The sequence below is a fragment of the Natrix helvetica genome, assembly GCF_964273705.1.
Source record: "Natrix helvetica genome assembly, chromosome: 1".
In the NCBI taxonomy this organism is placed as follows: domain Eukaryota; kingdom Metazoa; phylum Chordata; class Lepidosauria; order Squamata; family Natricidae; genus Natrix; species Natrix helvetica.
This window is the reverse complement of record NC_138548.1, coordinates 341722238-341747519: the sequence shown is the minus strand read 5'-3', so window position 1 is coordinate 341747519 and position 25282 is coordinate 341722238. Positions and strand designations below refer to the sequence as shown.

General features: G+C 46.3%; 1 protein-coding gene across 9 annotated transcripts in view; it reads left to right on the top strand.

The window, feature by feature from the left end:
* Positions 1 to 23525, top strand: part of BRPF1 (bromodomain and PHD finger containing 1) — a 32711-nt gene extending 9186 nt beyond the window's left edge. Inside the window, exons 4-14 of one of the 9 annotated variants that reach the window (XM_081939743.1) lie at positions 3184 to 3382; positions 4287 to 4421; positions 5850 to 5996; positions 9514 to 9820; positions 11628 to 11933; positions 14337 to 14621; positions 17442 to 17589; positions 19001 to 19122; positions 19240 to 19355; positions 21903 to 22057; positions 22658 to 23525. In XM_081939743.1, the coding sequence (XP_081795869.1) occupies positions 3184 to 3382; positions 4287 to 4421; positions 5850 to 5996; positions 9514 to 9820; positions 11628 to 11933; positions 14337 to 14621; positions 17442 to 17589; positions 19001 to 19122; positions 19240 to 19355; positions 21903 to 22057; positions 22658 to 22841 (2104 nt within the window). In that variant the 3' untranslated portion in view covers positions 22842 to 23525. Of the gene's footprint in view, positions 1 to 3183; positions 3383 to 4286; positions 4422 to 5849; positions 5997 to 9513; positions 9821 to 11627; positions 11934 to 14336; positions 14622 to 17441; positions 17590 to 19000; positions 19138 to 19236; positions 19356 to 21902; positions 22058 to 22657 lie in introns of all 9 variants that reach the window. The other 8 variants (XM_081939741.1, XM_081939740.1, XM_081939742.1 and 5 more) reach the window with 8 other exon arrangements.
* Positions 23526 to 25282: the final 1757 nt, after the last annotated feature.

Here is a 25282-nt window from a genome sequence, read left to right as displayed (position 1 = left end):
TTCCTCATTGAGTGTGTTGTCAGAAGACGGTTTGGAAACGGCAATTATGTGACTGTGGGATGCTGCAAAGTTTGTAAATATATGCTGGTTGCCAAGCACCTGAATTTTGATCATGCGACTATAGGGATGTGGCAATGGTCATAAATGTGGGGACCAATTATAAGTCGCTTTTTTCCCCCCAGCACTGTTGTAATTTAAAACAGTCATTAAGCAAATGGTTGTAAGTTGAGGACTCCACGCATCCGACGTCCGCTTTAAAGCAGAATTGGAGTTGCTTTCAGATCTCTTGAGAAATGTACTAATGGACTGAGAACCCAAAGCCACTGCTTGCACCATCAGTTTGGCAGTAATGTTAAACAGAGTTGCTTTCTGGAGTCTCTTGACCTTATTCTTTAATTTGGCACCTCCCTCCCCGTGAAGTTCTTATAAGAAAGCAGCCCAGATGTATGTGGTTTGGCCTCTCCTCCTGTCTACACGCTTCCCTCCCACTGTTATCATCCTAACTGGTGTTGGGGAGAAGGACTGAAAGTGAGGTGAATGCAGAGGTAGTATTCAGCTGGTTCGTACCGGTTCGCCTGAACAGGTTGTGGCTCCAAATGTCCCATGTAGACTCGTTTCAATTCCGTGCGCATGCACCGAAGACTCGCACCCCTGGGTGAATCGGTATTGCCTGTACCAGTGGCGCCTCATTTCCCCAAAGGCTTCCCCTTCCTTGTAGAGCTGCTTTGCATAGATTGAGAATGCTGTGAGCTGCACATTTTTGGAGGGTACTTTTTATACAGGTAGTCCTCGAGTTTCAACAGTTCGCTTAGTGACTGTTCAAAGTCACGATGGCACTGAAAAAGGTGACTCGTGATCGTTTTTCACAGTTACGACCTTTGCAGCGTCCCCATGATCAGGTGATCAAAATTCAGCCGCTCGGCAACCGGTTCATATTTACAACCATTGCTGTGTCCCAAGGTCATGGGATCCCCCTTTTATGACCTTCTGACAAGCAAAGCCAGTGGGGAAAGCCAGATTCACTTAACAACCGGGATACTAACTTAACAACTGCAGCGATTTCAATTAATAACTGTGGCAAGCAAAGTCGTAAAATGGGGCAAGGCTCACTTAACAGCTGTCTCACTTAGCAACAGAAATGTCAGGCTGTTTGTGGTCATAAGTTAAGGACTAACTATACTTCAAATTCCTGGCTGTCCTGTAGTTTTTCAGTGTTTGTGGCTCTGCTTTAAAAGTGCTTTAAAATAGGGCTTACTGCATCTAAGTTGTAAAAACCCAAATGAGCACTAGGTGGCAGCAAATGGTTACGATTTCTGTTCCTCTTTGTTCTGATCGTTGCTGTATTCCTCACAATCCATATACTGTCGCCCTGTTTAAATCAATCCTTCCAGGGTTAGTAAAACCAGGTTTTCACTAAGCGCTCCTTCCTCTGTAGCTTAAAAGTTAGGCAATCAGCACATACAACATTTCATACTGCTATAATGCTTTTCCTTGGGCAAATGGTTGTGTTGCTGTGACTAGTAGCTGTTGGCATTGTTCACTGGAAGGGATTTGTGGCTTGTTCCAGGAGAGGAAGTAAGCAGCAGCTGCAAGTGGAATTAATCTGAGAGTTGGTAACTTGCTGAAATGAACCCGAGGAGATATTTGAAACGATGTCAAATTGAGTGTTAGTTGACTCTTTGTAGCTGCCACCATCAGCACCCAATTATTTTAGTTTCCTCTCACCCTTCTTAGTCTCTGCAACCAAATTTTAATGTTGGTATCTTGGATGGGATTAGTTACACCTTACTTAGGAAAAGTACGTGTGAGACAAACTTGTTGGACAGGTTTTGTCCTGTCTTCTAATTCCAGGTGAACCCTTATTTAAGAATATAGATCTGTCTGTCTATCTGTCTGTCAGTCTGTCTGTCTATCTTTCTATCTATCTGTCTGTCTATGTATCATCTATCTATCTATCTATCTATCTATCTATCTATCTATCTATCATCTATCTATCTATCTATCTATCTATCTTCTATCTATCATCTATCTATCATCTATCTATCCATTTATCTATCTATCTATCTATCTATCTATCTATCTATCCGTTTATCTATCTATCCGTTTATCTATCTATCTATCTATCTATCTATCTATCTATCTATCTATCTATCTATCTATCTATCTATAATCTATCTATCTTGATATCTATCTATCTATCTTGATATCTATCTATCTATCTATCTTGATATCTATCTATCTATCTATCTATCTATCTATCTATCTATCTATCTATCTATCATTGTATTTGTATGTCGCCCATATCGCTATTAAATGACTCTGGGAGTCTTATCTTTTAAAAAAAAAGATAAATATAAAACAGTTAAAAACTTAAACTTGGTTTCACTGAAATCGTCAGTAGATTTTTGACTCTAATAGTACCTAAGAGGGTGATTGTGAAGCAGGACATGTGAAAGTTTAGCAGAAGTGATATTTTAAGCTCTTGCTTAGATGTTTCACTGTTCAACAATACCTTCAGTCTTCACCCAACGGATTCTGGAATTACACATTAGCTTTTTTTGCTCTTGTTCGGTCCATCAAGCTGAGTGCTGAAAGTTGTCTTTGTAGTTCTAAGTGTTAGGCTTGTCCCGACTTGAACTTTTATGAAAGAAAGACTCTCGAGTCCAATTTTTGGAAGTGAAAGGTTTACTTTTACTAAAAAAAAATGAAGTGGTTACAGCATAAGCAAAGCTGGATCTGAATATTCCCGCGCAAAGCCTGCATTTCCCCCTTTTCCCTGGTCCTCCCCCCTTGACCAGTCCCATCAGGGTCCAGGGAAATTTGAATCAGGTGTTTTGGGAATGGCCTTGGCGCCTCTTGGTGGAGTTCTCACAGCTTCGTCCTTGATCAGCCAGTCTGTTCTGGATTGGCTGCTCTGCTTCCTGTCACCCTGTCGTTCCCCCCTCCTACCTCTACCCCTTCCCGCGTTTTAAGGCAGGATGCCAGCGAAGCGAAGAATGCTGAAGATGGCAGACCTGACACTAAGATTATTCTGGCTGACTGCAGAATTTGAATCCTTCTGTTTTTATCTACTACCCCTGACCAGCGCCGCTGCAGCATCCTTTCTCAACAGTCTGGTAGAGTTCTGGCCGCTCTGTCCTTTTATGATATCTCCTATCTGACCCCACTCTTTTTCCCCTGCAGGCTTAGTAAGATCACCAACCGCTTGACTCTTCAGCGAAAGAGTCAGTTCATGCAGAGGTTGCACAGCTATTGGACTCTGAAGAGGCAATCCCGCAATGGTGTCCCCTTGTTGCGGCGTCTCCAAACGCACTTGCAGTCACACAGGAACTGTGAACAAGGAAGGCCGGCTCCTCCTCCTCCAGTGGCCAAGACTGAGCAGGTACGGCTTTCACTTGAGTTTTCGGGCAAGGGTGGATGAAAAGGGCACGGGTGTATGTCCCCGCTGTGGAAGAGCCCTTGCTACCACTGGGTGCACATGGCCGAGAGCAAAGGCTTACGTTTATTGACTTAACCAACTGGTATGGCTCCCCAACTCATAACTGCAGCCAAAATGTATCCACGAGATAAAACACAGTCACACCGGAAAGAGCATAGCGTGACTGAGGCCCGACTCGCCTTCAGTTTTCCAGCCATTCCCAAGAGTGGCCCATCCAGCAGCCTCGCCCAACGGTTTCTCCGTGCTGGATGGGTTTCTCCGTGCTGGATGGCCCATCCAGCAGCCTCGCCCATCGGTTTCTCCGTGCTGGATGGGTTGCAGCCACGTGGGCTGGCTTGGGAACCGTCATGAGCCTTGTTTGACAAGGCTTCCCAGTTCCTATGGAGGGAGGAAAAATTTCAGCTTTCAAAGCAAGGTGAGCTGGGGGATTAGCTGCCAAGGACTTGTATTTTGCAGGTAGGAAGCCCCATGTTCAGTTTTGGCATCTCCTCCTAGAGAATCATGGAACGGGAGGCCCACTTCCTCTGAGATCCTGAATACTGTACGGTAGTTGCTGCTCAATGGTAGTTAGTGAACCCGCAGGGTGACTTGATGTCACGTTGTTAGTGCCTTTGCACTTTCCTTCCTTCCTCTGCGACAAGGGAGGGAGGGAGAAAGCGAACAGTTTCCCGAAAGTGGGCCTGCCATATTCCGCCCGACACGGCTGTGGCTTTTGCCATGCTCCACTTCCTTTTGGCTCCTGGCAGCAACTCTGGCAGGAGCTGATTTGCTGCTGTTCTACAAGCGACGGCAGCCTGGCATTTGGCAGGGATGCCCCTTCCTCTCATAGACTCTGATGTTCCTGCAGCGAGATAACACAGAGGATAAGAACTGGGCCTTGAAAGAGCAGCTGAAGTCCTGGCAGCGCCTCCGCCACGACCTGGAACGAGCGCGCTTGCTGGTGGAGTTAATTCGCAAGCGGGAGAAGCTCAAGAGAGAGACGGTAACTGTGCCAGGGAAGGGAGTTGGGGTGGGGGGGAAGGCATGGGAGTTCTCCTCTGAATGACTTTGGGGGTGGCGGGAGGGGGGGGAAGGGGTAGTAGGATGCTCCCAGAATACCCGCGATTGGAGGCTTTTAAAGGAAAGGAGATGGCGGATTTTTTGCACTTTTTAATTGGAGAATGACACTGAAAGAGAAAGGCAAGACGTTTCCCTGGGAGGATAAAGGAAACCGCAGAAGCCAATGAATTCAACCACAAAGAAGGGTTTGCTTTTGGGGGAGAGGGGTGGGGGCCACCTGATTTGCATTTAGAGGCGGCACAGTGGTTAGAATGCAGCATTGCGGGCAAACTCTGCCCACAGCCAGGAGTTCAATCCTGACCAGCTCAAGGTTGACTCAACCTTCCCTCCTTCCAAGGTGGGTAAAGCGAGGACCCAGATTGTCGGGGGCAAATATGCTGACTCTGTAAGCTGGTTAGAGAGGGCTGAAAGGCACTATAGGGTGCTACATAATTCTGGGTGCTGTTGCTACTTAGAAGGTGTTTGTCCTCTACCTGCTGCCAGGCTGTTTTCCATGATGCAAACAAAGCCTGCTCTGGGCTGGGCATACTACATCTTTGCCTCTCCTTGGGGAGTGGCGTTCAGCTGGTGTCCCCGAGGCTCAGCGCAGGTTCACTTGGGCTTTCACAAAAACAAGCTCAGTCGTATCAGGCAAGCTGCCCAAAAGGCAGCTTGTTTGTTAGGCTGATAATGTCCTTGCAGCTCCTCATTTCAGGTGCTCGGGAGCACCTCCGAGGGGCTTGCAAGCACTCAGGTCACCAGGGGTGACAAGAAGGCCTTGGGGCCTGTGACCTCCCTATATGAATAGAGAGCAGCCAGTTGATGCCAAAAGAAAACCCCAAACCCACCCCCTGTGGTTAGAAAGTTTGAACCTGGTTTTGTATTGGGTTAGAGATTGCGCTCTTTCCCCCGAAAATAAGACCCAGCCGGGAAACAAATCCCAGCGTGATTTTTCAGGATGCTCGTCATGTAAGACCTACCCCACAAAGTAAGTCTCAGTTGAGATCCTCAGCCAGACAGGTGCATTTAGTACCGGTATTTCCCTGAAAATAAGACATCACCTGAAAAACGAGCCCTATAATGCGTTTTTTGGTTCAAAAATTAATATAAGACCCAGTCTTATTTTCGGGGAAACACGGGTATTTATCAGGTTTGTGGGCACAGGTCTCCGGGGTGGAAGCTGAGAGTGAAACCGATACGGATTTGCTAACGTAAGGCAAGATGCTGCTTGTGCCCTTTGAGCTCGGCCTCCCTTTTGGGGCCCTCCTGCTTTCTAACCCCCACGGTGATTCAGAGGCCCCCAAGGTAACAACGGCAAACCAACGTGGTTTGGCCACCACGTGCTCAGTAGCACCTTCCGCTTCTCTTCCAGATTAAAATCCAGCAAGTGGCCCTGGAGGTGCAGCTGACTCCGTTCCTCATCCTCCTGCGCCGGACCCTCGAGCAGCTCCAGGAGAAGGACACGGGCAACATCTTCAGCCAGCCGGTCCCGCTGTCTGAGGTAACAGAACTCTACGAAGTAAGAAACCCCCCACCCCCAATTTATCTTTTGCTCTGTTCCCATCCGGCCGAGGGGCTGGTCTTGCGGCTTGCTGGTCCTATTCTCTGTCCAAGATACTCCACACACCCTCGTGGCTAGGCCCAAGCAGCTACGCGTGCCACGCCGGCTAGTAGCGTCCAGGTCCCAATACAGCATGTGAGAAACCTTAGAGAATCGGGCCCGTTGGCATAAAACGTAAATCGCTGCTCCTTGTTTCGTTGTGCAATAATAATGTGGATTATCTCATGGTGTTGGAAGAGAATGCTTGGGCTCAAGTGGTTTTTTAGTATGCATTTCTGTTCCAAGTTGTATATTTCGCCCCATACGTGGCATGTGGAGGAGCAGTAGATCCCTCCAAGTGCTCTTCCTGTGGCTCTCAGCCCCCGTTCTCAATCCTGGCATCGGTGGATGACCATTGATTCTAGCTTGTCAGAACGAAAGCACCCTTCAGGGGTCCCTGTCTTGGTTTCTTATTTATTTACTCTTTAAAAACTTTTCTCCAGGAGATCAAGGCAGCGTAGACAATGTTCCCTCATCCATGTTTTGTCCTTCAAGAACCTCCCCGTTAGGTAGCCTGGGCCAGGAGTCAGCCATTGGCCTAGAAGTCTCTCTCAGAACTAACTGGACTGAAGGTGGGCTTTATTTTTATTTTTTAACCTGGCTCTTTTGGATTCATTTCCATCACTTCCATCACCATGCCACCCAGACACCTGTTTGGATATCGCTTCGGTTCTGGTTATGGCTGAAGCTGGTATTTCAGTTGGAGTTTAGGTGTAAGGTGATGTTTCTGGGGTCATCAGTAATCGCAGTGGAAGGCTCAGAATGGAGAGGGAAGGTTCTGTGAAGGAGCAGAAGCACGGTGGCTCCTCCTTGAGTGTCCCGATATTCATGCCTCCCTAGATTGGGTGACTCTGGATAGACTGACATTGGTTGTCCCAAGCCTGGTTGACCTTCAAGTTGCTCTAGAAGCCAGTCTTCCTCATGAGCAGGGTAGATCTGCTAATCTGTGCTGTATAGTCCAGCCAGAAAAGGCTGTTTTCTTCTACTGTCCGATTTCCCTCAGGTGGAATTTATATATGACCTAGTATGACTATTCTGCTTCCTTTTCGGACCCTGTTAAAAGCAAAGGCTCCCCCAAATTAACTTCATCTCCTGCTAGATCATATGGTCCCATCCATACAGGTTTCTTGACAACAGCTTAAAAGTGGCTTACGAATGAAAGCAAATATACGGGTCCGAGGATAATGTTGCAGGATCCAATCGGGGTTGGTCACCGGGACCAGGGGTTTAGTCTTCTGAGCTTTTGGACTCGTACTAGAGCCGATCCTCAGGGTACGTCTCCCTACCAGAATGGGTCTTACCTTTGATTTCTTTCAAGATGTGACTTCCCAGTCTAGTCTGTAGCCCGGGGATTTCCTGCTAGTCTCCCATCCAAGTGATAGACAGGTCTGTTCCTGCTTAGGTGTTGGGGATCAGCCAATAGTCTCCCACCTACCATAGGCAGTAACCAATGAACGGCTGCCTAATTTGCTAATAAACGATTGAGCCCCCCTCCCCCTGGAATGCCATCAGCTCTCAGAACTTCCCCAATTACATTCTTATGAGCCATGGTGGCACAGTGGTTAAGAGTGCAGCACTACAGGCTCTTCTGCTGACTCCCGGCTGGCTGCAATTTGGCAGTTCGAATCCCACCAGGTTCAAGGTTGACTCAGCCTTCCATCGTTCCAAGGTGGGTAAAATGAGGACCCAGATTGTTGGGGGCAATAGGCTGACTCTATAAACCACTTAGAGGGGGCTGTAAAAAGCACTGTGAAGCGGTATATAAGTCTAAGTGCTAGTGCTATTGTCATCCTGAGACTGTTCTCCAGCCTTCCCCAGTTCAAATGCCTTCAGCCCCTGCTATTCCTAACCATGGCAACCATCGTATTTAATGGGAGTTGGAGGTGGTTGCTTCGTTCAAGCAGCAGACTCTGCACACCTATTCCCCAGGCCCAGGTAAGCAAGCTCCTCCTGCGTGGCTGGTGATGGTAGGCTAATCATCAAATTGCTTTAGGTGGATCAATTATCTCTCTCTTTTTTTAATTGCTGGGTCATAACTTACAGGTGACGAAGTCAAGGGGATTGCTTTTCCCATGGCGGGGAATCTCTGAGCACCTTGTTGCAATAAGTCTGTACACTATTAACTTTTAGCTGATACCAATGTTTTCCCTGTAATATCCGAGAATCTAATTACAGCCCATGGATTTGGTAATAATCTCCTTTCACCTGCTTCATTTAGGAGAATTTTTTTTATTGAAGGACTGTTTTGCTATTCACGATAAAGAATTAAGAAGAGAAGACACTTTTTTTTCCTTTGCCTAAAAATACAGCAAATGAAGCAATCCCCCTCATTTCAACATATTAAAAACCCGCAAATCAAAACGCAATAAAACTTCAAAAGACACCATCTCTTTACAGAATCCGTCAAAATGAACCTTTGGTTCAGAGTTAGATCATTCCTTCCGTTGGTTGGAGTGAGGAAACCCACTGTGTAACATCAATTTTTTTTTTAAAAAAAAGAGGATGGTCCCCGCCCCCCTGCTGTAACAACCATTGATTTTAAAATGTCCAGTTTACCTCTCTGTCCTTTTGCTGGGGGGGGGGGGGGAAGTCAGTCAGTATGGTGCATAAGATTTGGAGAGCACCCAGTAATTGAATGAGCTGTGGGTTGAGACTGAGAAATCAGAGCCAGGAGAATATGCTAGTGGACCTCTAGATTATGAAGAATGGAAAAAAATTGAGAACTTCTGTTTCCAGGTGGATTAAGGATGGTGAACCCTAAGTAGCTAGTTTTTAAGGTAAAGGTTCCCCTCGCCCATATGTGCCAGTCGTTCCTGACTCTAGGGGGCGGTGCTCATCTCCGTTTCAAAGCCAAAGAGTCAGCGCTGTCCGAAGATGTCTCCGTGGTCATGTGGCCGGCATGACTAAACGCCGAAGGTGCACGGAACGCTGTTACCTTCCCACCAAAGGTGGTCCCTATTTTTTCTACTTGCATTTGTACATGCTTTCGAACTGCTAGTTGGCAGAAGCTGGGACAAGTAACGGGAGCTCACTCCATTACATGGCGCTAGGGATTTGAACCGCCAAACTGCTGACCTTTCTGATCAACAAGCTCAGCATCTTAGCCACTGACATCCAAAAATGAGCCTGCCTATTTCTCTCTGACTTGCTGCATTATTCCCTGAAAAACAAGCAGTCGTTTCAGGATTTTTGGGGGGGTTTGTTTTAAATGATTTTTGCTTGCTCTTGGGTATGTTTCTTGGCTGCCTGTTGCGTCGTGTCTTATGTGCCCACAGGGAACGGCAGTACCCCTTCTACGTGGGGACATTGCTCCAGATTGGGCAAGAGCTTTGAAGCCATTTTCAAGGCTGCTCTAACCTCTTCTTTTCTTGGAGCAGGACTGCCCCAGAGGTGGGATCCCAGCCTCTTAGCCTCCCTGCTCTTTTGTCCACTGCAGGTCCCAGACTACCTGGACCACATCAAGAAACCGATGGACTTCTACACAATGAAGCAGAAGCTGGAGGCCTATCGCTACCTGAACCTGGATGAGTTTGAGGAGGACTTCAACCTGATAGTCAGCAACTGCTTGAAGTACAATGCCAAAGACACCATCTTCTACCGGGCAGCTGTTCGGTTGCGGGAACAAGGGGGTGCAGTGCTGCGACAAGCACGCCGGCAAGCTGAGAAGATGGGCATTGACTTTGAGACCGGCATGCACTTCCCCATGGCTGGGGAGGAGGCTCCTCTGCGAAGCACCGAGAACGGTTAGTATTCATTCTCAGAGGTGGGCCGGGCCCTTCTGGAGCAACGGTACGGCCAAAAATCCTGCTCCGGCGTATTAGAGGAGAAGAGCATGTAGATGTAATACTGCCATGCATTGGAGTAAGGGATATATGAAAAGGAAGCTTAGAACCTTCTGCCTGAAATTCAGTTCCAATAAAATGTCGGGTGGGGGGAACATTTAGGGATGAAAGAGCAGAAAACATTGGGAGAGAGAATTAGCCAAGGCCAAAAAAAAAACAGTGTGGCAGTTTATCGTCCTGTGGGTCCATCCATCATAAGACAGTTTAAACCAATGCCGCCTTATCTGCCTTGGCCAATCAATGCAAAAGATGGAGAATGTAATCATGTTCTTCTTAATGGATGTTTTCTGGGCTTGGTTTCTTTGCTTGCTTGCTAGGATGATGATCATTCAAATAATCCCGATCTAAACTTAGCCCAGACTTGAATTCTGAATCCAGAAAGGGCCAAACTCTTTTAGCTTATTATAGATTATCATGGATCTTTTCCTCCCCTCTGCACGTTTATATCAAAATCTAAGAAATAGAGAAAAAGAGAAACGTTAACCAAACAAGTGGTTTGGAAGATGTTTAAGAAATGTTGATAACCCTGGAAGAAATAGGGGTGAGCATAGGTTGTGGAAAGCAAGACCATTATGAGATAAACCGATAAAAGGTAACTCACTTAAGCTAATTAAGTTACAGAATACAGAATAACAGAGTTGGAAGGGACCTTGGAGGCCTTCTAGTCCAACCCCCTGCTTAGGCAGGAAACCCTACACCACTTCAGACAAATGGCTATCCAACGTCTTCTTAAAAGCCTCCACTAATGGAGCATTCACAATTTCTGGAGGCAAATTGTTCCCTTGATTAATTGTTTTAACTGTCAGGAAATTCCTCCTTAGTTCTAAGTTGCTTCTCTCCTTGATTAGAAAGGAAAGCTACCGTCTTTTTATACTCAAACCTTTAGGTCAGAATACTACCCTCTTCCACATGCGGTTGAATTACAACTCCAGGATTCTTCGATGCTAGACTTGTTGGCTGAGACTGCTGGTAATTGTGATTTAGCAATCTCTGGACAGCCACGATTGCTCTGCATCTTAGCGGTGCCTCCAGAGTGGAGGTTCCAAGAGGCCTTTCCGCCATGAGAAGGACCAGGAGAAGGAATGGTTTGTCCTTTAGCTGAGCTCAGGATCTTTTAAGTCTTCGATCTACCACCACAATTGAGTCCAAAACTTCTGTTGTTAAGCAAGACGGTTGTTACATGAATTTTGCCCCCATTTTACGACCTTTCTTGCACCGGTTGTTAAGTGAATCACTGCAGTTGTGAAGTTAGTAACAGGGTCGTGAAATGAACCTGATTCCCCCGTTGACTTGGCTTGTCAGAAGATTGCAAAAGCTGATCACATGATCCGGGGGGCACTGCAAATATCATACATTCGAGCCAGATGCCAAGTTTCCGAATTTGGATCGTGACCGTGGGGAATGCTGCAGTGTTCATAAAGTGTGAGAAAAACTGTCATAAGTCACTTTTTTCAATGCTGTTGTAACTTTGAACGGTCACTGATAGAATGGTTGTTACGTCGAGGACTACCTGTATTAAGAATCTGAAAGTGTGTGAGTTGGGCGGTCTACACATTTAATACATTTAAAGGAAAAACATTAATTCAATTCGCATCCGCATTAAATGTATATGCTGCCCATCTCACAGTCAAGTGACTTTGGGTGCTTTTAAGACAAAACGAAACAAAAGATTTCGTAAAAGCAGATGTTTCCTTTCCCCCCCCCCCAGATGAGGAGCGGCTGCTGCTGTCGGAAAACCAAAAGCACCTGCCTCTGGAAGACCAGCTGAACCTCCTGCTCGAGCGTCTGCCCGAGGTGAGCGCCGGGAAGCAAAGCGTGAGCCGCTGCCGGCAAATCAAGATGATCAAGAAGGAGATCACCGCCTTGCGGCGCAAGCTGGCACACCAGCGGGAGACAGGGAGGGATGGGCACGGCCCCTTGGCACGCATCATTCTGCCGACCCATAACCCCTGCGAGAAGGACCCTCAAACCGACAGCGCCGCTGAGGAGAGCAGCAGCCAAGAAACCAGCAAAGGTTGGTGGTGAGGCTAGCAAGCCTGGAGCTGCTTGTCCCTGTGCGGAATTGGGGCATTCCTTCTCTCTGGAAGCTTGCAGGGGCATCTCTTGGGAATGCGAGAGTCCTGCCACATTAGCCTAGCTTCTCCCGGAGGTGCTTTTTCAAAAGGCAGCTTGGACTTCCTTTGGGTTTTTTTTGTTCCATGAAGACGTTTCACTTCTCATCCCAAGAAGCTTCTTCAGTTCTGCTGAAACAGGGGTGTCAAACTCCGGCCCACAGAGTGCTTAGATCTGGCCTGCGAGGCTGCCCTGGAAACAGAGAAGGATCCGCTCGCAGTGCCTCTGCCAGTGAAAATGGAGCTTGTGAGGCCGCCTGCGGCCCTCCCAGGCTCCATTTTCAGCTGCAACAACCTCCTGCAGCCCTCTGCCAGCAAAAACAAACCTCAGAAGGGTCATATGTGAGTCCCCTGGGCTCCGTTTTCATTGGCAGAGGGCTGCAGGCGGGCGTCGTGGCCGAAAACGGGGCCAGGGGTGCCGTGCATGCCCCCCCCCCCGGGCTCCGTTTTCACTGACAGAGAGCTGCAGGAGGCTGTTTTAGCTGGCAGAGAGCTCGGACCACCCCAGGCTTCCCCAACATGAGAAACGTTGAGCTGGCCACGCCCACCCCGGTCCCCTGAGGTCCAACACAGCCCTGATGTGGCCTTCAATGAAATCAAGTTTGACATCCCTGTGCTGAAGAAACTTCTTGGTTGAGAAGCGAAACATCTTCAAGGGGAAAAAAAGAAAGGAAGTCCAAGTTGCCTTTTGAAAAAAATGCCTTCGGAGTAACCGTGACCTGGATGACTGAGAATCTCCATGGGGAATTAGCCTAGCTGGGTTTTCTCCAACGTGGCATCTTTCGTACGTGAAAGTCCTTGGAGCTCCCTGAGCTTGCTTGTTCCCCTCCAGGCATTTTGTTACCCAACTGCGTAACGTCATCAGCGTATTGACCCTGTTAGCTAGCCGGGTAGTGAAATGTCTGCAAGCGAACGATCCAAATCGGAGAGTTCCAAGAACTTCACGGTTCATCCCTGAGCTACAGATACTCGCTTCCTTAAACGCGTTGAACTACATTTCCCGTCGCTCCCCCAGATAACAAAGAAATGGAAGGGTTAGAAGATGCCGAGATCCCTTTTCTTCAGAGGAATCAGTATTGCTCCTGCCTTTTTGCTTAGCTTTTCACTGTCCCTGGGGCCCATTTTCCTGAACGTATACAGAAGCTCCTCTCACCCAGCCCTTGTTACTCTGCTGAGTTACACACGGGAAGACAGCTGTCACTAAAGCTTGCCTAATTTTTGAAAGATAACCTTTTGGAATCAGTAACCTCATTTTCACAAATGCAACTGATTTATGAAAGTTCTTTTAAAAAAAAAGCCTAACATGTTGTTTCCTGGATGCAGAGAAGGCTTTGTGCCACTTCCAGAAGATGGGACAATATTCCTAGGTTAGGGCAGGGCCACTGAACCAACGCTTGGAAAAATCCGCGTCAGCAATTGCAGAACGTTTTCCTTCTGCAAACTACTTTAGCAGAAGCTGGTCCGCCATGTTTTGTCTGATGCTAGAGTGGCATCTTCCAAGGTCTTCCAATTCTGCCTCTCGGCTCTTTGCTTGTCCTTTAAGAAAACCCGAGCAGCATGAAGTGATTTGTCCTTAGCCCAGTCCTATCATCTGAAAGATGATGTTTAGCCTAATGCTACGCAAGGTGCATCACAGCTGAGTGGAGATTTCCCCAGTCCAAATCTATTAATTATATCACAGTGTTGTTAAGAAGGGCACTTGATGGATCTAGAGCTGTGATGGTGAACCTATGACACGCGTGCCAGAGGTGGCACACAGAGCCCTCTCTGTGGGCACATGCGCCGTCGCCAGCTGCTCTTTGGGTTTCCAGCGCGCACATGCGCCCCCGGCCAGCTGATCTTTAAGCACACTGGAGCACCAGAAAGCCAGAAACCTGAAGACCAGCTGGCCGTGGCGCCTTAGCGGAAAGGTTGAACACCCTCTTAAAAATCAGCTGTTCAACTTACAGTGTCCTTGGTTAATGGCTACTCATTCAGTGACCATTTGCACTTGTGGTGGCACTGAATGAGTGGTACTTACGACCAGACCTGAGAGTTCTGGTTGTAGCAGCATCTCATAGTCAAGTGGTCACCATTTGCAAATTTCTTTCCTGGCTTCCAACAAGCCAGACCAGTGGGAAAGCCGGCAGGTGGTTGTAAATGGTGACCATGCTTAATGACCCTTGTTGATTCACTTAACAACAATCATTCTGATCCCAATTGCTACGGTTAACCAAGGACCGCCTGCCCTTGTCTCTGGAAGACAGGCTCCTGGCCCCAGAGTGCCCAAGTTGTTCCTCTAAACCAAAGCCTCCGCCTCATTCCAGGCCTTGGCCCCAATTCCTCCTCCACCCCAGCACACGAAGTCGGCAGGAGAACATCGGTGCTCTTCTCCAAGAAGAATCCCAAAACCGCCGTGCCCCCAAAGCGTCCTGGGCGCCCCCCCAAGAATCGTGACAGTCAGCTGGCTGCAGGTCATGGGAACAGCCCCGTGGGGCCGCCTCAGCTCCCGATCATGGGATCTCAGCGACAGCGTAAGCGGGTGAGGAGCCCACGCCCCAGCTCCAGCTCTGACAGCGACAGCGACAAATCGGCGGAGGATGCTCCGATTGGTGAGTGAAGCCGCAGAGAAACCTTGAGTGCTGGACCTTGGTTCTACCTTATGTGCATTATAGCACTTAGTACTTAGGCTTATATACCGCTTCACAGTGCTTTACAATACTCTCTAAGCGGTTTACAGAATCAGCATGTTGCCCCAACAATCTGGGTCCTCATTTTACCCGCCATGGAAAGATGGAAGGCTGAGTCAACCTTGAGCCAGTAAGAATCGAGCAGCTGAATTGCTGGTAGCCGGCAGTCAGCAGAAGTACCCTGCAGTACTGCACTCACTCTAATCACAGCACCACCCCGGCTCTTATGAAAGAAGAGGTGTTTGGTTTCCTGTAAAATCTTCCCTTCTCTGGGAATGTAGTGGCTCTTAATGAGAGTAAATCTACAGAGGATCTGACCTTAAAGGTGCAGTATTGACAAAGTCAACTGGATAAATATTTATTGTTTTAATTCAAAACGTCACTGTGGAGGAAAAGGGCCGTCATATAAATGAGCTCAGTGTACGGCCAATAGATAAATGTTTACTTTGTGTATCACATTAGCACGGTTTATTGAATCGTGTTTTACTGAATAATTCCAAATGTCTGTGTTTATACAACTTGTTAGGTCTAAATCAGACTAATCATCATGATTTGTGAACCCTGCCACAGTTCAAACTTCTTGTCTTTCTTTTTAAAAAATCCATATTGGGAACCAAGGAGAAACATCTTCTATGGATACATTCTATATGCTTATACAATCTAAGCCTTCCCCTAATCTGACACCCCTCCAGATATGATGGACTACAGCTCTCTTAGTCTCAGCCAGAGCTCTCAATGGGAGTAATTAAAGGCCGCCTTTTTCTTGCCTCTCGTTATAAAATTAACCAGATAATTTGAGCAATAAATTAGAGAGGAATTTAATGAACGAATGAATATATATAAAGCAAAATGCCCATCATAAAATCTCCAGAACTGTCAATCCTACAATCTTGAAATTTGGCACGTATGTTCTTCTTGGCTTCTAGGTGCTCGCTAAGAAAGGATTTTTCAAAATGACCATCAGATCATTAGTATTTCTTATATTATTATTAACACGCTTTGAGGGAGAGAAATGGATAGGATAGGAGAGGCCTCTGTGGGGTAAACCTGAGGGAGAGAAGGGACTAGGAGAGGAGAGGCTTCTGTGGGGTAAACCTGAGGGGGAGAAGGGGCTAGGACAGGAAAGGGTTCTGTGGGGCAAGCCTGAGGGAGAGAAGGGGATAGGACAGGAAAGGCTTCTGTGGGGCAAGCCTGAAGGAGAGAAGGGAATAGGAGAGGATCAATGGGGACAGCCTGAGGGAGAGAAGGGGGTAGGATAGGAGAGGCTTCTGTGGGACAAGCCTGAGGGAGAGAAGGGGCTAGGACAGGAGAGGGTTCTGTGGGGCAAGCCTGAGGGAGAGAAGGGGCTAGGACAGGAAAGGCTTCTGTGGGGCAAGCCTGAGGGAGAGAAGGGGCTAGGACAGGAAAGGCTTCTGTGGGGCAAGCCTGAGGGAGAGAAGGGGCTAGAACAGGAAAGGCTTCTGTGGGGCAAGCCTGAGGGAGAGAAGGGGCTAGTACAGGAGAGGCTTCTGTGGGGCAAGCCTGAGGGAGAGAAGGGGATAGGGCAAGCCTGAGGGAGAGAAGGGGCTAGTACAGGAGAGGCTTCTGTGGGGCAAGCCTGAGGGAGAGAAGGGGAGAGGAGAGGCCGATCATAACTACTCATTAATTTTCAAGCTGTCGGTGTCGATTTATCAAGCCTGATCACATAGTTTCGTAGCGGAGCACGGGTATTCAGCTAGTACCTTCATATATCTGTAGACAAACATGTTATTCTGATGTAAGGCTGCAGCCCACTTCCCTTGATTTCACTCATGCTTTTTAAAAAAAATGTACATGCAGTGTTGAAACATACTTAAAAATGCTAAGTCTTCCCTCCCTGAATTGGAGGCAGTCTGTGGGGATTCCATATTGAGCCTACAATGGAAGTCCAGTGCTTGGCACCACTAAGAGTCAATCATGTGGAATCATGTGGAAGCATATTATCAGAGAGTAATGATGGCTTGGGGAGGAAAAAAAATCCTTATTAATTATATACCTTGACTTTCACCTTATATATGCACTCAGCAGTCGAAGGGGAGTGCCTATATAAGCAGGAAGCAAGGTACATATTTAATGAGGAAATAAAACATTTCAAAAATAAATTATTAAACAGAGTTGGGGATAATCAACAGACAAGAGAGTTAGCCTCTTAAAGCAGAAGCTTAGCCTCTTTCTCCCCAAGCCTTCTACTTTTGCAGTGCAGGTAGTCCTCGACTAACAACAGTTCACGTAGCAATAGTTTGATGTTAACAACGGCCCTGGAAAAAGTGACTTGTGACAGTTTTCCACACGACCCTTGTAGACAAATGACTCCTATTTATGACGGTTGCCGTGTTCCGGGGATCGTGGGATCCCCTTTTGCGACCTCCTGACAAGCAAAGTCAATGGGGAAAGCCAGATTCATTTAACAACCATGCTACTGACTTTAACAACTGCATGATTCACTGTACAACGGTGGCAAGAAAAGTAAAATGGGGTAAAACTCACTTAGCGACTGTCTTGTTTAGCCACAGAAATTTTGGTCTCATTGCGGTCGTAAGCTGAGGACTACCTGTAGAAGCCAGGTGCAGACAGATGCCTTAATACCTTACCGCCTTTGCTTCTTGAACTGTGAATCTAAATTTTCATCCATCGTTGCCTGACGGTAGACCTGGCAGGAAGCTTTTGCTTTACTGTAGCAATTAGACGGGGGCTTTTCTCTGACGGCTCTGTCTCTCCCTCCAGACCTGCCAGCGAATGGTTTCAGCAGCGGCAGCCAGCCAGTCAAGAAGAGCTTCCTGGTCTACCGCAGTGGCTACAACCTCCCACGCAGCAGCTCCGATTCCGAGTCAAGCAGCACCAGCAGCAGCAGCGCAGCCTCAGATCGTACCAGGTACCCAAAGACCCAGCCTCCCCAGGAAACCCTGCTTTGTGTCACACGGCAGCCCCGTAATCCTGAGTCCATCGCTCTTCAAGCCTGCCACGTTTGTTTGTTTTTATCAGTTCCTTACAACCCCTGGTATGCCTAAATATGGGAGGAAGGTCACTACTCCCTCTTTCCTTCCTCCCATATTTAGGCATACCAGGGGTTGTAACACAAATACATACCTATTTCCCTGGCTCAACTGATAAGGAGGCGAGCCTGTGGCTTAGTGGCTAAGACTCCTGCCTAAGACATAATACAGCCCAGGTTCAAATCCCAGTAAGGGTATGGCTAGCTGATGAGAGCTAATTAGCTCGAAATAGATCTATACTAGTCTCCCTTTATTTATTTATCAGTACAAATACAACATTATATATATATATATATATATATATATATATATATATATATATATATATATATATATATATATATATATATATATATATATATATATATATATATATATATATATATATATATATATATATATATATATATATATATATATATATATATATATATATATATATATATATATATATATATATATATATATATATATATATATATATATATATATATATATATATATATATATATATATATATATATATATATATTGAATACACATTGGACATAGAGCGACCTTTCTGGCTTTGTCATTTCCATACATGTTTTAACATAACAACAAATACAGTTTCTACTTATCTGTTGTTATGTTAAAATGTATGGAAATGTATAGCGCTTAGACTTAGATACTGCTTCACAGTGCTTTAAAGCCCTCTCTAAGCAGGCTTATTTGCCCCCAAGCAGTTTGCAGAGCCAGCATATTGCCCCCCGTTAGCGACCTCAGAAGGATGGAAGGCTGAGTCAACCTTGAGCCTGGTGAGATTCGAACTGCCAAATTGCAGGCAGCCGGCAGTCAGCAGAAGTAGCCTGCAGTACTGCACTCTAAACAGTGCGCCACCACGGCTCTTAAAGTATTCTGTCTATTCTGATAGAGAATGCTCTTTGAATATGATTGGTTGGATAGTATAGAACAGACCAAGTGGCACTTAGTAGCAAGGAAAGCCGAAGGACTGGTACGGGGCAGATTGCTGGCACTCTGTAACGGTTGCATCTTTCCAATGAGATGTGCTTTGGGAGGAAAATTAGACAAGGCTCCACGGCTTTGAGTCTTGATAGCTATGATTTCTAGTATCTACAGGCAAGACATCTCAAAATATAAATTGTTGAGCAAAAGCATGCAGCGGGCCATAGCTCTTAGCTTCTGCCCGTTTGCCTATAAACCTTCACTCTTCCTAGCGCCGTTCTTCCTTTCGGCCCCTTTGTTGTGGTTTAATGCCCCACCACTGAGACAATTCTTCCTCCTTTGCAGCACTACTCCTTCCAAGCAAGGTAGAGGGAAACCTTCTTTCTCCCGGGTAAACTTCCCAGAGGACAGCAGTGAAGACACGTCAGGGACGGAAAACGAGTCCTATTCGGTGGGGACCGGCCGAGGTGTGGGCCATGGCAGTGAGTATAGGATAGCAATTTCTTCTGGTTTCCCCATCAGGGCTGGGTTGGCAAAAGTTTGACACAGGCACCCTCCTTTTCCCCTTCCTCTTTGTGCAGTAGTCCGGAAGAGTATCAGCCGATCAGCCGGTTGGCTCTCTGAAGATGAAGATTCTCCTTTGGATGCCTTGGACTTGGTGTGGGCCAAATGCCGGGGTTACCCATCATATCCAGCTTTGGTAGGTTATAATATGCACCCGGTGTATATATTTGTATGCATCTCTGAGAGAGAGAGAAAGAGAGTGGGAATTATCATAATAATAGAATAACAGGGTTGGAAGGGACCGTGGAGGTCTTCTAGTCCTACTCCCTGTTCAAGCAGGAGACCCTGTTTCAGACAAATGGCTTTCCAATCTCTTCTTGAAAACTCCCGGTGATGGCGCACCCATCACTGATTATTCGTTTGACTAGAAAGTAGAAAGAAATACATTACAGCTTGATGCATAGATCCAAAGAGTGAACTTGTTGTGAAACACCAGCTCGTATTCACAATGCTGCAGCCTTCCTGCCGTTCTAAGTGCTAGTCAGCATCTGGATTTGAATATAAACTTCTGCTAGGTCCCCTCAAAGGATACCCCCCCCCCCTCTAGATGGAGAAAACAGGAGTTGTTTTGTTGAAAATTCAGAGGCAGAGCCCTGGGGAAATGGGGAACGGAATTGCTGTGCCTGAACTAGGGTGCACCATCTCCTGAAAAGCTCTAGTAATTGTTTCCAGAGACAATCCAGGCAAAAGAAGCACTTTTGCCTTGAGAAACTAGTTAACTTTAAGAACTAGATAAATATTTTAGGCAGAATCTGCATTAAAGTTTAATTTATTTTGACAGTGTATGCTTAAATCCAGTAGACTTTTTATTTTTGCACATACTCTGAGACTGTGCACCTTTCAAACATGTTGAGACCATAGGTTTTTTTTTTTTTAGCTCAGTAAAACTCAGGGCCTTGTGGAATTACATCAGATCACTGCCTATTTTCGGGGGGACGGGGGGGGGGTGTCAGTTTAACACATTTTTCTGCTGCTGTGTTATATTGTCTGTCCCTGTAGGCTAGATCCTGAATCGCTGCATTTTTACAATGTTAAAAGTAGAAAACAATGATTTCTATATTTTTCTTTCTAAAATTTGGTTCTTCTTTATCCCTTCCGAAATTGATCTATCTCCTTCAGAGGGTAGTAGAGCAATACTGATTCATCTAAATTATATGGCACCTTATGGCTAGGAGGAGATCTCTCTATATGGTTGCTAGGAGTTGAAAATTACTTGATGGCAAATGATGATATGGCCACGACATATGTCATTGCAGCAATTGTGATGCTTTTACCTTTCACCAGAAAATTAGTAGGCTTATGGGAACTCAAGATACCAGAGGTTTTAGAGAGAAAGACACCAGGTGAGCTGCCTTCTTAGAAGATAGGCAGAAGCAACAGAAAGTACTCCACCACTATCTCAAGGGAGCGGGTAAGGGCTAGACTGTAAAGACCAGAAAGTTTGAGATATGAGGCCTCAAATGTACCACTTATGTCAGGACCCAAAGGTGCTTTTTCAGAAGGCAACTGGACTTTCTTGTTTTTTCTTTCGAAGACATTTCACTTCTCATCTTTTGAAGATGTTTTGTTTTTCAAAAGAAAAAAACAAGAAAGTCCAGTTGCCTTCTGAAAAAGCACCTTTGGGACAACCATGACTTAGATAACTGAGAATCCAAGGCACCTGAGGGTAGAACAAGAAGCAATGGGTGGAAACTAATCAAGGAGAGAAGCAACTTAGAACTGAGGAGAAATTTCCTGACAGTTAGAACAATTAATCAGTGGAACAGAAAATGCCTCCAGAAGTTGTGAATGCCCCAAAACTGGAAGTCTTTAAGAAGATGTTGGATAGCCATTTGCCTGAAACGGTATAGGGTTTCCTGCCTGGGCAGGGGGTTGGACTAGAAGACCTCCAAGGTCCCTTCCAACTCTGCTATTGTATTGTATTGTATTAATCTCTTACAGACATTTATGGCAGGGTTTACTTGGCAACTGCCTGGGGAATTCTGGGAGTTGAAGTACACCCATCTTCAAGTTGCCAAGGTTGAGAAACATTATTCTGTCGATTTGGCCCTGCTGATACCATTCCATATCATCCTTACTGAACAGTGTATTTGCAATGTTATAAACGGTATAACTTGCACAGTCAGAACCTCCTAGCCTAAGGACAATCCTAATAGAAACAGCAGGGTGGCAATTATTATTTTTTCCTTCACACAAAATCTGAAGTTTTGTCACTGCAGTATTGCAGAATTCCTGGCACGTTTCCACACACAGCAGAATCTAAAGATTTGGGTTTTTTTTTTCCCCTTCTTCTTCTACAATTACAATTTCCATCATTACTGACTTGACGATTGGATATGTCAGCTGGAGATGATGAGAACTTGTGAGACTGGGGAAAAGTGGTAAGAAATGAGAAACTTGTTTGCGTGGAAGAAGAAAGTTAAGGTTTTAGGGTACCCGTTTTCTGTAACTTAACAGAAGACGACTACTTGGTGAACTCTGGTTAGATTGGAGTTTATAGATGAATGTTTCCAGTGTGGCTTGGTATCTACAGTGCCACATTCATTCTCAAGCCTTTGCTGCAGGTACATATAACCTGGATCTGTTTCCTTTTTAACCTGTCTTTTCTGCAAACCTCTCCTTACCACACATCGTATGAAGGCTTCCCACCAATGCCTGATCTTTTCCCTCCTGCTCTTGGCAGATCATTGATCCGAAGATGCCCCGGGAAGGGATGTTCCACCATGGTGTCCCCATTCCGGTGCCCCCCTTGGAGGTATTGAAGCTGGGAGAGCAAATGACTCAGGAAGCACGGGAGCATCTCTACCTGGTCCTCTTCTTCGACAACAAGCGCACCTGGTAAAAATTTTAGCAAGGGGTTCTCTGCCCGGTTGCTGGGTGGGCGTGGCCATGATGGGCATGGCCTAGTCGGTCTCCTGCACTGGGGGGGGGGGGATTTTTGCCTTTCCAGGCTCCGGGGACTTTCCTTGAGCCTCTGGGAGGTTGAAAACGGCCTCCCTAGGCTCCAGGGGCCTTCCGGAGGCTGGAAATGGGCTCATTTTTGGCCTTCCCAAACGTCCGGTAGGCCCATTTTTTCCCCTCACCGAGCTTCCATCTGCATCCGGCACTTACCTGCATCCAACACAGGCCACATGTGGACTCCTGGGAGGGGAGGGGCAGGCGGGGCCAGCCAGGAGTGGGATTTGGGCCTTCTCTGAACTGCACAGAATCTTAGCTAGAGGTTCTCCTGAACCCCTACAAACCCCCAGCAGCCCAGCCCTGGCTGAAGCTCACTCTTTCCCAGGTGTCAAAAACTACAAGAAAGGAACAGAGCTCAATCGAGGCTGGGAGAATTAATTGAGAGGAAGGACGGGAACGGGGGGGACGGGGATGAAATAGCCCTCTTGTTTTGGGAGTGAACCGAGCTCTAGTGACTTTTTGCACGTTCCATTCCTGCAGGCAATGGCTGCCCCGCACCAAACTCGTGCCCCTCGGCGTAAACCAGGACCTGGATAAGGAGAAGATGCTGGAAGGCCGCAAGTCCAACATCCGCAAGTCTGTCCAGATTGCCTATCACCGAGCCATGCAGCACCGGAATAAGGTGCAAGGAGAGCAGACCAGCGACTCCAGCGAGAGCGACTGATCCTCCGAGGGGCTCCCGCCCTGGGTGCTCACTCAGTGCAGCTGGACTGTACGGGAGAAGGGAGCAGGGAGCTCCAGCCTTGGGAAGCCTGGCTGCTGCAGGAACACGCACAGAGCACCCAACCGCTCCTCCAGTGTGCTGGGCACACCCACAGAGCACTGTGCCCTTCACGTGGGCAAAGCCTACCTCTTGTGCCAGCCTGCCCTTCCTTGTTCCATGCCTGGAATTGCCCTGACCAGCTGCACGAGCAATACCCAGCTGCCTGCATAGCTCCTATGGGCAGTACCCTAACTCTCTGGGTCTTAAGGCTCTAGACTTTTGTAAGATAACTGTATCATAGTGGGAGAATGTAAATTATTTGGGCTGCTCCGTACACCTACCCCTCCCAACATACAGAGTCTGGCCCCCGTTTCCCTGCATCATAGCACCTGTCCACATCCATTCAGCCTTTCCTCGGCCAAGCCCTACCGTCACTCTGCAGAGCAGGGCCGCCGTCTTCTCACTTGCACATTTTGATACTATAGCTTTTTGGACTCTGCCTGAACCCCCACCCCCCGACCACCCCCTACCCCCCCTTGTAGAAACCCGGCTCTTTCTGCTGCAGCCGGGAGGGCATTTGTACTTGTATTTATTTTGGAGAAAAAAGATCTCTATTGATTCTTAGAAAATAAAATGGCTCTTTTGGAACCAAGTGGGCTCCTTGCCTTTTTAAATAATGCGGAAAGGATAAAGGGAATCTCTGGGTTTTTCTGGTCTCATAGGATGTGCTGACTCTTTTTGTGTGTTTTCTTGGCTTCAATTAATCATCGAGCTATCTTTACTATCCTGGTATCAGGATTAGCATCCCCATCACCACCATTGTTTTATGGAGCACTAGCAGCACACCTAAGATTGAATATCTAGAAATGATAATGATTTCACTTCGTAGAAAAAAATGGCTTAAAGAATTGTTTTCATCATCCCTTGTATTTTAGTTTACGGCACTGAAGCTTCATTTTTCCTTCAAAGGGCTCAGCAAATTATTTTTCAAGGCTTTTCCCATCCAGATGACAAAGTTAGAACTTGAAAATATTAGCAGAACAACTTGTTTTCAGGTTATTCATAAAGACACGTTTTAGACCAATAGTGCCAAATACGTATATGGTTCTTTAAAAAAAAAAAAAGCTTCTAATTGTTTTGGAGAGATGGTTGTCAAATCTATTGATTTCATCCAATATTTAGATATTGCACCTACCCTTCCTTCCACTGCAGTCGCTTCATTTGTTGTATTTCCGAAGAAATCTTTAATTTCCTTCTCCCCCTTTTTTTTCTCTAGTCTTTTTAGATGAACTAAACTGCGTGAAAATCATTTCATCTAAATATATATATATATATATATATATATATATATATACACACACACACACACACACACACACACATACATACATACATACATACATACATACATACACGTATATCTGATATATATATTTGTTTTCGTAGATTTTCATGGGTGTAGGTATGCTGGTCTTCTTGTATTCAGGTCTTTTCCCATGGAAGATTGAGATTGTCTTGGCAACGTTTCAGTGAGGTCTCACAGCCTGAAGATGGCGAGTGAGACCTCACTGAAACATTGCCAAGACAATCTCAATCTTACATGGGAAAAGACCCGAATACAACAAGACCAGCATGGACAGATATATAGATAGATGTATAAAACTTGGTACAGAGATTACTTACTCTCTGAAAATAAATACTGTGGGGGTAAGACACCCTAACACCCCTCGGTGTGTGTGTTCTGTTAAGATACAGCCTGTTGTGCAAACAGCTTCTACCATACTGCCTTAAAATGGCTTCTACTGTACAGTGCTGTGGAGTTGCCATAGTAACGGCTATACACAGTACTACACAAGGGGTCTCCATCTGGTAAAGGGGAAAATCCAAAATTAGAAATTGCGGCGACGTTCATGGAAGGAGGGTTGGGATAAATAAATACCTGGGTAGCGCCGGGTTATCAGCTAGTTATAAATAAATATTATGTCCTAATGTTCTGCGAGAATGAAGCTGGGATTGTTGCCTGCATTTGAAAAAAGCAAAAGCAGCAAAGCAAAAAAAACATCTCACTCCCAACCATCCCCATTCCCAATTCACTTGGGCTAAACTCATGCTTTTTCTCCCAAAGGCAGTAAAACTTTACAGGCCCAGAAACTTCAAAGGGAATTAGCTTATTAATTCTCCTATGCAGTTTACTCAAAGGAATACACACTGATATTTCAGGTGTCTACCTAACTCAACCACATCTTGGCATTTTTAGCACCCTGCCAACATCCATAGGCAGCTTCACCCCACCCAGGCTCTTAGCCTACAAAAGAGTGAGTGTGTGGAGAAATGGTGGAGGATAAGAAGACAACAAGGAGGCAATGAAGCAGGAAGTGATGTTTGGAAATGTACAATTACTA